The 14,608-nt window shown below is 49.9% G+C and overlaps 2 protein-coding genes across 9 annotated transcripts in view; both read right to left on the bottom strand.

Moving 5' to 3' along the window:
- The window catches only part of ITGA2B (integrin subunit alpha 2b), a 52,930-nt gene extending 47,068 nt beyond the window's left edge, over positions 1-5,862 (bottom strand). Inside the window, 4 exon segments of the mRNA XM_079949343.1 lie at positions 452-549; positions 2,909-3,039; positions 4,807-5,033; positions 5,036-5,862. Coding sequence (XP_079805469.1) covers positions 452-549; positions 2,909-3,039; positions 4,807-5,033; positions 5,036-5,083 — 504 coding nt within the window. The 5' untranslated portion in view covers positions 5,084-5,862.
- Positions 5,863-8,464: 2,602 nt separating this feature from the next.
- The window catches only part of GPATCH8 (G-patch domain containing 8), an 81,073-nt gene continuing 74,929 nt past the window's right edge, over positions 8,465-14,608 (bottom strand). For all 8 annotated transcript variants that reach the window (XM_079949252.1, XM_079949253.1, XM_079949257.1 and 5 more), the window contains one exon: positions 8,465-14,521. In XM_079949252.1, the coding sequence (XP_079805378.1) occupies positions 10,696-14,521 (3,826 nt within the window). In that variant the 3' untranslated portion in view covers positions 8,465-10,695. The remainder of the gene's footprint in view (positions 14,522-14,608) is intronic.

Genomic DNA, 14,608 nt, shown 5'->3' with positions numbered 1-14,608 from the left:
GTTTGCAGTGAGGCTTGATTTACAGCGGTGCCCCGCAAGACGAACGCCTCGCAAGACGGAAAACCCGCTAGACGAAAGGGTTTTCCGTTTTGGAGGTGCTTCGCAAAACGAATTTCCCTATGGGCTTGCTTCGCAAGACGAAAATGTCTTGCGAGTTCCTGCGGGGTTTTTTCCCTTTTCCCCCCCTTTTCCTAAGCCGCTAAGGCGCTTATCAGCTGATCCACTGATAAGCCGCTTAACAGCTGATCGCTAAAAGCCGCTAAAACCGCTAATAGCGCTAATCCGCTAAGCTGTCAATGGGCTTGCTTCGCAAGACAAAAAAACCGCTATACAAAGAGCCTCACGGAACGGATTAATTTCGTCTTGCGAGGCACCACTGTAATTCCACCCCTTTCTGCTTCTGAAATTTTAATTTCACCCCTTTCTGAGACAGTCTGTTTATTGTACCCACCACGATGGTGTCTTTCCAGGTGCTCACAGAGGCTCCGAACCATTGTTTAGTCTTGAAGGTTTTCACAACCACTCTGTGCAGCTGCTCAACCTCGTCACCTGGCCAGCAGCGGCATAGGAGAAGGAAGAGAGGAGTCAGATTTGAAGGCAGAAGCTACTGACCCACCATATCACCCCCCTCAGCCACATGCCATCCATGAGTAGTCAGTCTGACTGCAGATTTGTACATGCAGGCAAGATGCCATTAGCTCTTTCCTTACATCTCATCAGATGCCCACCTCCAAGTAGCTCCTATTTCTCCCAGGCCCACCTCAATTTCATGACTCAGCCTCGGCCCCTGATTTTCTCACCCCCAAATCTCACATGGCTTCCCCACCACAAGCATCATTTTCCATCTCCTTTTGGAATTATTATTATTATTATTATTATTATTATTATTATTATTATTATTATTTATACCCCGCCCTCCCCAGCCAAGGCCGGGCTCAGGGCGGCTAACTAGCAATAATAAAAACAAGTTGAATTAATACAACTTAAAAACAAGATTAAAATACAACATTAAAATATTGAAACATTAAAATATTAAAATGCAGCCTCATCACAAGAGGAGAAAGGAAAATGAAAAAAGAAAGAGGGGAGGGAATCAAATTGGCTCCAAGCCAAAGGCCAGGCAGAACCACTCTGTCTTACAGGCCCTGCGGAAAGAAATCAGATCCTGCAGGGCCCTGGTCTCATGAGACAGAGCGTTCCACCAGGCCGGAGCCAGTGTTGAAAAGGCCCTGGCTCTGGTTGAAGCTAATCTAACTTCCTTAGGGCCCGGGACCACTAGGGTGTTGTTATTTATGGACATTGAGGCTCTCTGAGGGGCATACCGGGAGAGGTCGTCCTGTAGGTACGAGGGTCCTAGGCCGTGAAGGTTTGTAGGGGATGGACCTTGCAGGGCAAGTTCAGAGTGGTGGCAGTAGCCACACATGTGTAAGACAGGCATGCATGATGCACTGTCACTGCGGTTGCTCGCTGATCTCACGAAAGCTGTGTGAAATGGTCGTGCACACCATCCCTGTACATGACAACATTGCCTTTATCTGTGATCACAACTCCTACCTGCCTCAGTTTAAACTGAGGTTGCAGTTGCAGATGTTAGCCACATCCACACATACAGTGATTCCATGAAGAGTTTCCTTTTGATATTGGGACTGGCTCACACATGCCCATGCCCTACAAGTGCTACTGATGCTAGCAGTGAGACCAGTGCTTGGAATGTTCAGTTGAACATCACTGAAATACAAGAAATCTCTGAAAATGGTTGCCAAGAAATCTCTGAAAATGGTGAATTAAGTTCATTTTGGGGTAATGTCCATCTTCCATCCTAGTCCATCTTCATCTTCATTCCTGCTCGGCCACCCCCATACATAAAAGCTTTCATGTAAAAAAGTAACTCAATCAGAAACCCATTAAGGAAGATAGCCAAAGCATGGAGGCAACATTCTAAGGCTTATTAGGTACATACAGAGGCACTGCTCTTGTTAAGGATGCTTAGGCAGGAAATTTAAGGACTATTTGAATAAATATTGTAATATAAAAAAATAGAAATTACTTGAAAGAAACAAATAGGCCTAGGATTAAACTAAGTCAGTGTGTTTCCCAACCTTGGGCCTCCAGCTGTTTTTGGACTACAACTCCCATCATCCCTAGCTAGGAAGACCAGTGGTCAGGGATGATGGGAATTGTAGTTCAAAAACAGCTGGAGGCCCAAGGTTGGGAAACACTGAACTAAGTTATAATTAAATAAATGGGATTTAGAATATTAAGAAATGTGAATAAGATGGACTATAATTGGAAATTGTTTTAGTTCAGTAATGATATTGGAAAGCTGTTACTTTCAACTACAAGGAAACTCAGAAGGGAGGGACTAGAGGAAGTCAACCAAGATGTTTCAAAGGTTGGATTTGTAAAGAATTAAGTTTGTTGTTATTTTTTATCTGTTTATTGTTCCTTTTTTTCTTTTGTTCATTGATGTATTTTTTTTCTTTTTTCTGTTTTTGTGTGTTATTCTGCTTTGTGGTTTTTGTTATTATCCAATAAATTTAAATAAATAACAAAAAAAATTTTGTTATTATCCAATAATATTTCTTTTTAAGGATGCTTAGGCATTTAACACTGCTGCTAAGTAATCAGAAGGAAGGAATGTGAGGCATTTCCTGCATCTTCCCAATCCCTGCTGTACAGATTAGTTCTTTTTTTGACAGGAGCAGCTTGCAACAAGAAATACAGGTAAAGAAACGAAGTGAATGATGCCTTGCACCATTGTGGATGGCACGAATTAAACAAGGTAACCTTTTCTACTATGGATACACAATTATGGGCAAATCTTCACCTGTTGACGTTTTGAGTTAGACTGCCCTTTCCTGCTTGTATAGACCCCATAATGACCCCAAAATCATGGGGGATCACTCACCTTTGGTATCAAATGGAATGGGGGTGCAGTCACTGCCACCAGGCACCCAGGGACACAGATAGACAGCACCCGCCTCCGTCACACCAGTCTGCGAGCTGTTGGCCTGTGGGGCCCCAACCACCACATTCATGCTAGGGTGGAAAAAAAAGGTCAGTCTGGGACTGGTAGGATACAAGGCAGGGAGCCAGCAGCAGGTGGAGCCAGTGACAGGCAGAGCTAATTACAGGTACACCTCATCACTGCTTCCAGTTTCCTATCTCTGGCCCTCTTCACCTTCCCTACTAGGGACAGAATCACAAATGTTTGTGCACAGCAGCCTCATGTGGCAAACCACCAGTTGGAAGAATCTCCCTGCTAGGAATGTTTTACAAGCCTCTGCAGCAGCCCTGGCTGCTCAGCCCAGCTGGACCACAAGGGTCTTGCACTAGTCCTTTGCTTGGGCACGTACACTTCTTGTTGTTTAGTCCTTTAGTCGTGTCCGACTCTTCGTGACCCCATGGACCAGAGCACGCCAGGCACTCTTGTCTTCCACTGCCTCCCGTAGTTTGGTCAAACTCGTGCTGGTAGCTTTGAGAACACTAACTATCTTGTCCTCTGTCGTCCCCTTCTCCTTGTGCCCTCCATCTTTCCCAACATCAGGGTCTTTTCCAGGGAGTCTTCTCTTCTCATGAGGTGGCCAAAGTATTGGAGCCTCAGCTTCAGGATCCAGTGATCACTCAGGGCTGATTACCGAATCACAAATCTAGCTCCAACACACCAATTTTTGTAAGTAACTGGATGTGTGGATTTCTGATCGAAAAATAACCTGGTTCAACCTCCTGAAACTGAACTTTCATCTCACTTAGGGAAGGCTTTTATTTTGCAAGGAAATAACTTGTTGCCATCAACATGCACCAGATCTGCTGTATTTAAAAAGCCACACATACCAGCAGCCGTTATTAACATTCTGTGGCAGAGATGAAGAACCTATGGCTCTTCAGTTGTTCTGGGACTACAACTCCCATCATCCCTGATCAATGGTCATGCCAGCTTGCAAATTATGATTGAACAAATGCTGTTCCTATTGCCTCATCTTGGGCAAACTGCTAAATCCCCCCCCCCCCGCCCAATTACTGCATTTTAAGAATGACCAGCCCTTTCCTTTTCACCCTTTCCATGCTGCTCCTGATGCATCTGTTTGAAGACGGGATATCTCTGGCTGCCAGATGTTAATATTAGGATGAGTATTGTGCTGCATCCGGGAATAGTGAATTTCTTGCGCCCTCTCCCCCCATCCAGCAGTGACACAGCACTCTTGAACTAGTACAACCTCTGCCCCAGGCCTTTGTTTAGACTCCTGCTGTAGAGCTCTGTAAAGGGTGAAGGGACCCCTGACCACTAGGTCCAGTTGTGGCCGACGTACAGCTTCCGGGTCATGTGGCCAGCATGACTAAGCTGCTTCTGGCGAACCAGAGAAGCACACGGAAACGCCGTTTACCTTCCCAGCGGAGTGGTACCTATTTATCTACTTGCACTTTGATGTGCTTTCGAACTGCTAGGTTGGCAGGAGCAGGGACCGAGCAACAGGAGCTCACCCCGTTGTGGGGATTTGAACGGCCGACCTTCTGATTGGCAAGCCCTAGGCTCTGTGGTTTAACCCACAGCGCCACCCATGTCCCTGTAGAGCTCTGTAGACCTTGTCTAATATACCATTTAAGTATGAACATCTGCATAGTGCCTGCACCCAGTCAAGGTTCAATGGATAATAGCCTCATGCACTGCTGTCGTGCATCTTGCCAGCCAAATAGGCTGTTGGCCTTTCCCAAGACATCTGTTGTCATCTTCCAAGTCCCCGTTGTCCACCTCCTGAGGTCCTGTTAGTGCACCATTCCCTCCTGCCATGCCCAGTGCTGTCCTACCTGCCTTTGCTGTCCCGGTAGAAATCCAAGGCAAACCCAAAATAGCTTCCGTTGGGCCCAGAGTACACTGTTGGAGAACTTGCATCCAAGTTCAGGGTCCATACTGAGGAACAGAGGAGCAAGAACCCCACCAGACAGCGCAAAAGGGGGGCAAGCAGACCCAAGGAATGACCTCCTCTTGCCATCACCAGCATCTCCCTCCTCTTCCCACTCCAAATGCTGGGTGTTTACCCATTAATGCCGTCTCTTCTGTGCTCATAATAGTGACCACAGACATGACACATTTCCTCAAGCTTTTCCTCCCCTGCTGAAGCCTCTTCAGCTGAAGATGATAACATTTATCAGAAGTCTCTCAGGAATTTCCCAATTCCCAACAGGAACACCCTGGGTGTGCGCAGCGATGACCACTTGGAACAACGATGTTTGGCAGCAGTAACAGGCAGGATCAACCATTGACAAGACGGTTCTGGGGAACCACCACTGCCATTTCCAGGCTAGTGTGCACAAGTAAGAGCTGTGGTCTTCCATACACAATTCCCAACCCCATCTGTCCTTGGGGCATAGAGATCAGAAACACGTGAGATGAGACAGACCCTCAGGAAGTGCTCTGAAAACTCCTGTTCCTAGTCTGGAATGCTTTGAGATTAGCTACAGTCACACAGTGGCAAGGGTAAGCATTTTTACTGGATCCTGCAGGGTTCTTAAAGTGCAGTTAAGAGTCAGAGCCGTTTTCAAGCAGCAGGGCTCAATGCGTTGCAACATATGATTAGAAACGTATGTGGAGCTTTGAGAGTTGGGTTCTAGGAAAGTGTTTTCAAAGAGTGGGTGCAATCCAGAAACTTGCAAGAGACCAGTTCAGAACATACAGCAAACCCCCCCACCACCACCATTAAACATCCTGAAATGATTTAAGTTTACAGGGCATGAAGGCTACAAAGACCCAGCTGCAAAGCCTTTTTCTCACTGGATGAACTGGAGCAGGGGTCAGCAACCTTTTTCAGCCATGGGCAGGTCCACCATCCCTCAGACCATATGGTGGGCTGGACTCTATTTGGGGCGGGGGGAATGAACGAATTTCTATGCCCCACAAATAACCCAGAGTTGCCTTTTAAATAGAAGCACACATTCTACTCGTGTAAAAACACCAGGAAGGCCCCACAAACCCAGAGATGCATTTTAAATAAAAGGACACATTCTACTCATGTAAAAACATGCCGATCCCCGGACCGTCTGTGGGCCGGATTAAGAAGGCAATTGGGCCGCATCCGGCCCATGCGCCTTAGGTTGCCTACCCCTGCACTGGAGGATTCAGGACATCCCATTTTCTATCCCACTCGCATGTAGGAATGTTTTATCAGCCAAGCACAGTTGCCCCCTCCCTGACTGCAGGGGAAACCAGCACAGGCCTTATCAGGAAACATAAGCAAAAGAAACCCGCATGGTGATTGTTTAGAGGGGAAAGTGAGAATGGGTGACATGTTGAGTTCACCCTTTGAACCAATTTCTTAATTCGCCAGCGAAACTAGGCTCCGTTTGTAATGTTCTCCAATGCACACATTTCCTGGCTTTGCTTTCTGCACTGTTCCACCAGCTATGATGGCATACAGCTCCTATTTCTCTCCTATACAGCAAATTCAGTTGAGGCAATGGAAGTGCTGAACCATTATCTGGGCTCCATAAGGCCAGTGAATTAAGGCTCGATCCAGACACGGCAGAAGTGCTACGTGTGGTTCTTTTATTCCCAGTGGTGTCCACCTGCTACAGATGGAGTAATCAGATTTGCAGCCCAGGAGCACTCAATGATTCTGCTTTGCCATAGAAGGCTCAGGTGGCTTCCATGGAAATGGACTGCCTTCTACTAGCTGGCAGGCAATTTCAAGCCCTTCTAGGAAGACAGTTTTGCTGCAGTTATCCACTCCTCAAACCTGGGCAGAGCATGTAGTTAGTTCAGGGTAACTTGCTAGTTTGTGAATTTGGACTTGTTGCTGGTGGAATCTCTCACTTGTCCTTAAGCAGCTGCCACAGCTCATTACCAGTTTCCAGGCTGAATTCAAAGTGCAGCTGATGCCCTTCATGCTTGGGATTTGAACAAGTTTGGAAAGTGCTTGAAAAACTGCCTGATTCTTGTCTCTGCTTCCCTGCCCTGAGCTCAACTTCACAGGCTCTTCTCAAACTGCTACTCCGGTGAAGCAGCAGGCGGCACTCAAGGAAGAGGGCCTTCTTCGTGGTGGCACTCCCATCTGGGGAACACTCCCCAGGAAAGCTTGCCTGATGCCTGCTACATAATGTCCTTCTGATGGCAAGCAAAAGGCCTCATTTTCCTAAGTTTAAAAAGAATAAATCCTGAAATATAAATTGATGCATACTGCATTATTTTGTATTTTATTAAATATTTTTGATGTATGTATTTTTAATTCTTATATTGAAGGGCAAGTGTGTAAGTGTATTTAATAAAACATTTGAGCTGGTGGGCTAGAGGGACCATGAGGACAGGAAGATCTTGCTCCATTGCTGGGACACGATTCATCTTGAATAAAGGTAAAGGTAAAGGTACCCCTGCCCGTACGGGCCAGTCTTGACAGACTCTGGGGTTGTGCGTCCATCTCACTTAAGAGGCCAGGGGCCAGCGCTGTCCGGAGACACTTCCGGGTCACGTGGCCAGCGTGACATCGCTGCTCTGGCGAGCCAGAGCCGCACACGGAAACGCCGTTTACCTTCCCGCTGGTAAGCGGTCCCTATTTATCTACTTGCACCTGGAGGTGCTTTCGAACTGCTAGGTTGGCAGGCGCTGGGACCGAGCAGCGGGAGCGCACCCTGCCACAGGGATTCGAACCGCCGACCTTTCGATCGGCAAGTCCTAGGCACTGAGGCTTTAACCCACAGCGCCACCTGCGTCCCTTCATCTTGAATACCAATGTGCAAATCAGGATTATGTTCTCTGCAGCTTAACTCTTTTCCTGCTTCCGAGACTACCTCAGCTAACACACACAGGGCCACCCCAATGTTACTGAATGTGATGATCATTATCCTGCAAGTGTTCAGCGAGGATCAGGAGACGAGGGTTCCAGAATCTCAGAAATGTGGATTTGGACTGCATCAATCCAATGAGCTAATTGCTCGCTTGAACATGGTCCAATCTTGGAAGTGGCAAATTGAGGGAAGATGGATCATAGCAACAAGGGAATCTTAAAAGGGTTGAAAACAGACAGGGATGTTTTCCCCCCAGCAAAAGAAACATGATACAGTGGTACCTTGGTTTACGAACTTAATCCATTCCGGAAATCCGTTCTTTAAACAAAGCATTCTTAAACCAAGGCGTGCTTTCCCATAGCAGCAGGGGACTCGATTTACAAATGGAACACACTCAACAGGAAGCGGAACATGTTCTGCTTCCAAGGCAAAGTTCACAAACCAAACTTCCAGGTTTGCAGTGTTCTCAATCCAAGTTGTTCATAAACTAAGCTGTTCTTAAATCAAGGTACATGGAATGATGCTGGGAGGACCAAAGAGAATAAAGGGGATGGGAATTTCAGTTGGTGCTCTGTGCAAACAGCGAATAAATGCAGGGCCATAAATAGGGGTGACGGCAGTGGGAAGAGTCACAACATGAAGACTAACAAATTGACTCTGACCCTTTGGGAAACAAGTACACACACACTTTCCCCCAAATTACTAGTTTATTAGAAAGTTTATTTTCCTCATTTTTACAGCATGTATATATATTTATATATATACTTTTTATGTGACAAAAGTTAAATATAGCCTGCCGATACTGAAGTAATAGTGCGTTCTCTTTTGTGGTAAGCACTCTTGTGGAAGTCCAGTCTCCTCCTCCCTGCTGGGGCGCTGAGTCTCCCGTCTGAACCTCAAGGGAATGAAGCACTGAGGAATTAATACTGTTACTTCTTGAATTATCTACAGCGACTACCAAGAACCGAGTCCCTTTGTCACAGCAGCAGTTTCCAGTGCTTGTCTCATTGTAGCCAAGGGTCAGGAAGCTTGAAAGCAGTCCATAGTCTTGCCATTTCAGGGCAGCAGCCAGCAGTGGTTATTTCTGAATTTCTGAAAATGGAGGCCGCATCTCAGGATATACAAGCAAGTAGCGCGCCCTTTGGGTCTGGACACGTGTCCCAAAACAGCCGCTGCTTTGTAGGATCTCGGCCTCCTTTTGCACTCAGCAAAAGAACCTTGAGATTCCAGGAGCCCCAGATTCCTAGTTCACTTTGGGTCCGCACCCCGGGGAGCGGCAACTGGGTGATGTCTTTTCTCTCAAGGGGCAGTTGTGAGGAAAGGGCATCCCATAAAAGAAAACCCCAAGGGGGGGGGGAGGAAAGGGATTCGGAACAAAAACACACCACTCAAAACCTCTCCAAAACATAAAAAAGGCACATATTTGAAAACAAAGAGCCTTAACACACACACACACCCATCCACACCTAGAAGCTATGTTGTTGCTGCAATGACTCAAAACAAGTGGTTGAATCCCAGGGGAAATAGCTGGGCTCTCAGATGTTGTTGTCTTTTGTGGGTCCCGTCTATTCCTGCGACCAGAAAGCGACTGTTTGCTTTGCCAAACGAACGGACTCTTTCTCTCAAACTTAAGGGGTCTGGCTACCGACTGAAGCACACAGTGAATGACACCTCAGCTGCCTCACAAACCTGCCTTTTCACAGAAATTACAAGAGATGTCATTACACAGGATGGACTTTGTTAGCTATGGGACAAAGGAGTCCAGATCACTGCTCCTTTGTTTATTTCCAAACCCTGTGACATTTTCTCCTATAAAATGAAAGTCTTTTTTTTATGGTACATTTTTAAAAAATGAGCTCAATTAAAATATACATGCTTGAAATCATTTTGTGCCCTAGCCATAACTAGAAGCATTGAAGCTTTGACAAGAATTTCCTTTCCAACTACGTTAAAATGTATAGATAACTAAAGCCACCTGAACGAGTACCACTCAAAGAACGGGCTGTAAAAAATGTTATTGCGGTATACTATCAATATGGAACATTTGTCAGAGGAGCTACAAAAAGCAGCATTGACATGTACAGAGTTCAGTGCAATTTCTTAAATTCTTTTTTTTCTTCTTCTGAAAAAAAAAATCATAAGTTAATAAGGAACCATCAATATTACAGAGGAAAAGAGTACAAGTTACAGAGTCATGTTCAGGATGTTCACAGGACTCCAGTACAACATATTGCTTCAAGGACTGATCAAGGAATTGCTCTCTGCTCTCTCAGCAGCGCCGTAAAGGGTGTGTAGAAAGGAGAGCACTGCCAAGCTGGTCTGGGAGTGGAAACTGGTCACTGAAAAGCAACTTCCCAGTTTGTGGTGCTCAGTGGGGGCTGCTGAACATGGTTCCCCGAATAGGAGCTGGAGAGAGGGGAGAGGGCAACAGAGGAGATGGATCAAGTGCTGAGTATTTCTTGGTTCTGTTGCTCGGGTTAAGCTTTAAGGTGGATTCAAATCACTAACTTGATATTGATGCCCAAATAAGATAGATGTGTATACCCACTTTAGGTCTTCAGAGTGGGTAGTAAATGATTTATAATACGTGAACTGGAAATTAAAAAGGGCTGCATTTGCTAAAGGACTGCACATCCCTGAAGAAGCCACCTCCCTGGGCGCACAAGCCCCTGAATATCCTTACAAGCAAACCACCAGCAGCACAGCTCTCCCATCTTTCACAGGCCTGTTCCCTCGAGCCTCCCTGCCTCTGCCCAATCTTCCCCCTTCTTGGGCTGTTCTCAGGTCCAGAGACAGCCGCCACTGCCTTCCCGAGAACGAGAGAGACTGATGCACACGCACAGAGACAGACAGACATGCCCCTGTCCTCTCTTTCCCCTAACCCTCCCCTCCCCGGTAGAGGCTGCCTCTCTCGTTCTTTCATGTGCCGTGGCTGGGAGGGTGCTGCAAATCCTGTCCTGAGAAAATGGGGTGCAGGAGAGGGTGGAGGTGCAACGCCGTGGCTGCCGCTGTCGCTGGCCGGGGCGCCAGGAGGGTCGGGTAGAGGGCAGCGTGGTGGACGGGGTGGAAAGTGAAAGGACCCGGGTGGATGGCAGAAGCGGGGATGATATGGATGGGGTGGCTGGCCAGGAAGGTGGCGGGGTGCCCAGGGATGATGGAGTGGGTCAGGTGGGACAAGGAGATGGGGGTCAAGTGGGGCTGAGGGATATGGTGCACTTGAGCAAGAGGCTGGGGGTGAGGGTGGGGGTGGATGCCGATGGCTGCGGCCGCGGCGGCAGCATGGTGCTGCAGAATGGCGTGCTGCACGGTGGTGATGGAGGTGGCTGCGGCTGCGGCTGGCTGCTGGATGTGGATGGGCTGCAAGGCAGGAGCCGTGGCTGGAGCCAGGGCGGCCGAGGCTGGGAATGCCTTGACCTGCTTGGCCAGGAGCTGCTGCTGGATGTGCTGCTGGGCGGCCTGCTGGAGCTTGCTGTACTTCTCCATCTCCTCCGGGGTGAAGGTGATGGGCTGGCTTTCCAGTGGCGCCAGGGAAGAGTCTTCGCTGCCTTCCGGCTCCCCGCTGATGCTCGGCTCCGCGCTGTGTGGGACGTAGCTGGGGAAGGGCTCCACTTCGGGGGCCAGGGGCACCATCCTGCCTTCGAGGGAGACGGGCTGGGCGCTGCCGTCCAGAGGCTCGCCGGCTTCGCTTTCCGCGGGGGCAGGGAACGGGTGCGGCACGGGCAGGTCGCCGGATCCAAAGTGTTCCGGGAGGGCTGGCGGCTCCAGGGGCATGGGAGCCATCTCCACGCCTGCTTCTTCTGGCTTCTGATCTCCCAGAAGGCTCTCCTGGGTCTCTATCACCAGGGTTTCGTCCACTGTGGGTTGGCTTGCTGCAGCGGCCTCCCCGCCATCGTGGGGAGTTTCGTCGAGCTCAGACAGCTCCAGCTCCTCCCCGGTCCCCAATCCTAACCCGGACTCCTCACACTGCTTGGCGTTTGGCTTTCGGACTGTGGGCAGCTTCCCGATCAAGGGAAGGACTGGCTTGTTGCCTAGGGAGGGAGGGAGCTTAGGGCCAAAGTAGCCTTGCGGGGGATCTTTCAGCTTGATCCCAACCTTGTGAGGCCCTGAGGAGGGGTCCTCGCTGCCACTGGGCTTCTTCTCCACCTTCCTGGACTGAACTTTTTCCAGGAGGAGCTTAGCTGTGGCGGAGTTCTTCTCCTCGGAGGTGCAGTTGCTCCCCAGGCTGGAGTTGCCGCTGTTTTGGGAAAGGCTGGCAGTGGTCCCTGTCGCTTCATCGCCTCTCGCTTCCTCCTTCCTTGCGGGCCCTTCCCCTGGTCTGCCTCTGAAGTAGTGGGGGGACTGGGAGCGGTAGATCTTTGAGCGGATAAAGTCTCGCCGTGCGGATCTCCTCTCCCCGGGGCTATCGTGGCCCCGGGACCCCTTCCTGGAGAGAGACCGCTGGGAGAGGCTCCTGGCACTCCGGCTGCGCTCCCGGCTGTAGCTCCTGCTCCGTTTCCAGCTGTGCCCGGTCCGGCTGCGGCTCCGCCGCTTGCCCCGGCTGTGGCTACAGCTGCTGCTGCGCGTCCTGCCCCGGCTTCTCGTCCTCGACCTCCCCCTGGTGTGGGTTCGACTGCGGCTCCGGGATCTGCTCCTGCTCAGGCTGTAGTCGTCTTCTGAAGAAGAGTATTTGTGCCGTTTCGACCTGCGCTTGGAACTGGCGTAGTCAGAATCGTCCTCCGAGTCGTGGGAGCGCTTGGTGCGGCTCCGAGAGCGGTCGCTGTAGTCACTGTAGCTGTCTTCTGAGTAGCTGCGCCGCCGGCTGTACCGGCTGTTGTCAGAGGAGGCATACGAACTCGTTGAGTAGGACCTCTGGGATGACCTTCGGGAGGAATGCCGACGCCCTGACCGGGAGCGGCTTCGGGAACAGTTGCTGCCAGAGTCGTAATCGTCGCTGTATTGCGAAGCAGACTTCTGCCGGAAGTGCTTGTGGCAGGAGTCCTCGTCGCTCTCGTAGCCACCGCTGCTCTGCCGGCCTCTGTGGCTGGAGTGGGTGGAGGTGGAGGCCCGCCTCTTGGCGGTGGATGACGGCTGCTGCGGGTCCCCTTTGGTTTTTTTGCCACCGTGATCTTGGGAAGAGGTGCCGCCGTCCTCTTTCTTGTTGCTGCTTTCTTCGGTGGAAAGAGACTTCCGCTGAGAGTCTTGAGTGCACCACTTTCTTTTCTTGAGGTGGCCAGTTTCGTCGGCCCCTTGCGTCCGCTCCAGCTCCGCGGCAAAGGACGGCTTGCTCTTTTTGTGTTTGTGTTTCTTCCGCTTCTTGGATTTCTCTTCTGCCAGGTCCCCATCCCTGCTTTTGTCTTCTGCCTCGCCTTTGCGCCTGCGTTTGTGTTTCGTGGACTTCTTGTGCTTCTTCTTCTTCTTGTGCTTGTGGGATTTCCCCACTTTGTCCTTGCGGCCAACAAGGCTGCCTTTGCTGCTGTCTTCTCGCCCCTCGCCCTTGCCAGCCGACACAGGATTGGACTCCTGCTTGCTGCAGGCAGACAGGGACTTGCTCTCCGGCACTGCTGTGGAGGTGCCTGCAGGAGCGCCCACCTCTTTGCTCTTGCTCATGCTGCCCTCTTCAGCAGATGGTGCTTTCTCCTTGGGAAGGCTGCTTGCAGCTTTCTGTTTCTCCGCCCCTTTCGCTTTAATGTCTTTGTTGCGAGATAGCTTAAAGTCAAAATACAAGGGATTGCAGCTGTACGACACAGAAGGCTCTGCTTTGGTGAAGATCAGCAGTTCTGAAGGCCACTGGAGGGTGGTGCTCTCGTCTTTACTGAGCACTGGGAAGAAAGGTCCTGTCAAATGCTTAGGCCCATCTATGCCTTCTTTACTGGTTGACGCAAGCTGGGGAAGCTCTTTGGTGACCTCAGACTCCGCAGAACCACTTCCCTTGAGTGGCTTGCCTTCCTGCCCGCCTGCCTCTTCTGGAGGGTCTTTAACTTCAGTTTTGCTGCCTTTGCTGGAAGGACTCGGTTCCTTCTGGTGGGTGGCACACTCTGCTGCTGTCACCTTCTCACCATTCTTTGTCGCTTTGGGTTTTGGGGAGTTGCTCCGCTTCCTTTCGCGAGCCATTTTCTTGCTCATGGCTTCTGCTTCGACTTGTTCCGTGGCCTTCATAAACAGCAGGAACTGGAAGTTCGGCTTCACCTTGCAGTGAGCAGGCGGGATGTAGTGGTAATACTCTGGCTCTAGTGCCATGGGGCCGTCGTCTCGTTTCATCTTTTTCAGCTTCGACAGGGTGGTGTTTAGACCTTCCTTCTCGTGTGCTTGCTCCTCTTCATCGCCTTTGCTGTCAGGGCTGTTTGTCCCCTCGACCTCCCCAAATTTCCCCAGGGCTCCAGGATCGGGCTGGGCTTTCTCATCTGCTCTGACTTCGTCATCGGGAGAACTGGACTCATCAACGTGGTCTTTGAAGACGGAGGCAATTGACTCTAGTTTCACTGGGGCTTTTTTGGCAAATGAGAAAGACACGCCTATCTTAAGAGGGTTAACCCCTGAGCTGATGGCTTGCGGTACCTGGACAGGCACCTGCCCAAGCCCGATGTTGCTACTGGTTTGCCCAGTGGCACAAACAAGACCCTTGTCTGTGATCATACTGGCAACTGGCCCAGGAGCTGGTGAAAAAGAGCAGCAACTGCTGGGAGCTGCTGAATCGATGTCATCCTCTCCTCCTTCCTCGTCTACTGCCACAGTAGTGGTTCTAAACATCGGCCCACTTCCTGGAGCACTGGGGGATTGAAATGGGACAGGGGTAAAGGGGAGGGAGAAACAATAGTTAGATACTGCTTAACATTAACATCTTCACCGTTATCTC

Source organism: Podarcis cretensis (genome assembly GCF_951804945.1).
Source record: "Podarcis cretensis genome assembly, chromosome: 13".
Taxonomy (NCBI): Eukaryota; Metazoa; Chordata; class Lepidosauria; order Squamata; family Lacertidae; genus Podarcis; species Podarcis cretensis.
This window is presented reverse-complemented; position numbering and strand designations above follow the sequence as displayed.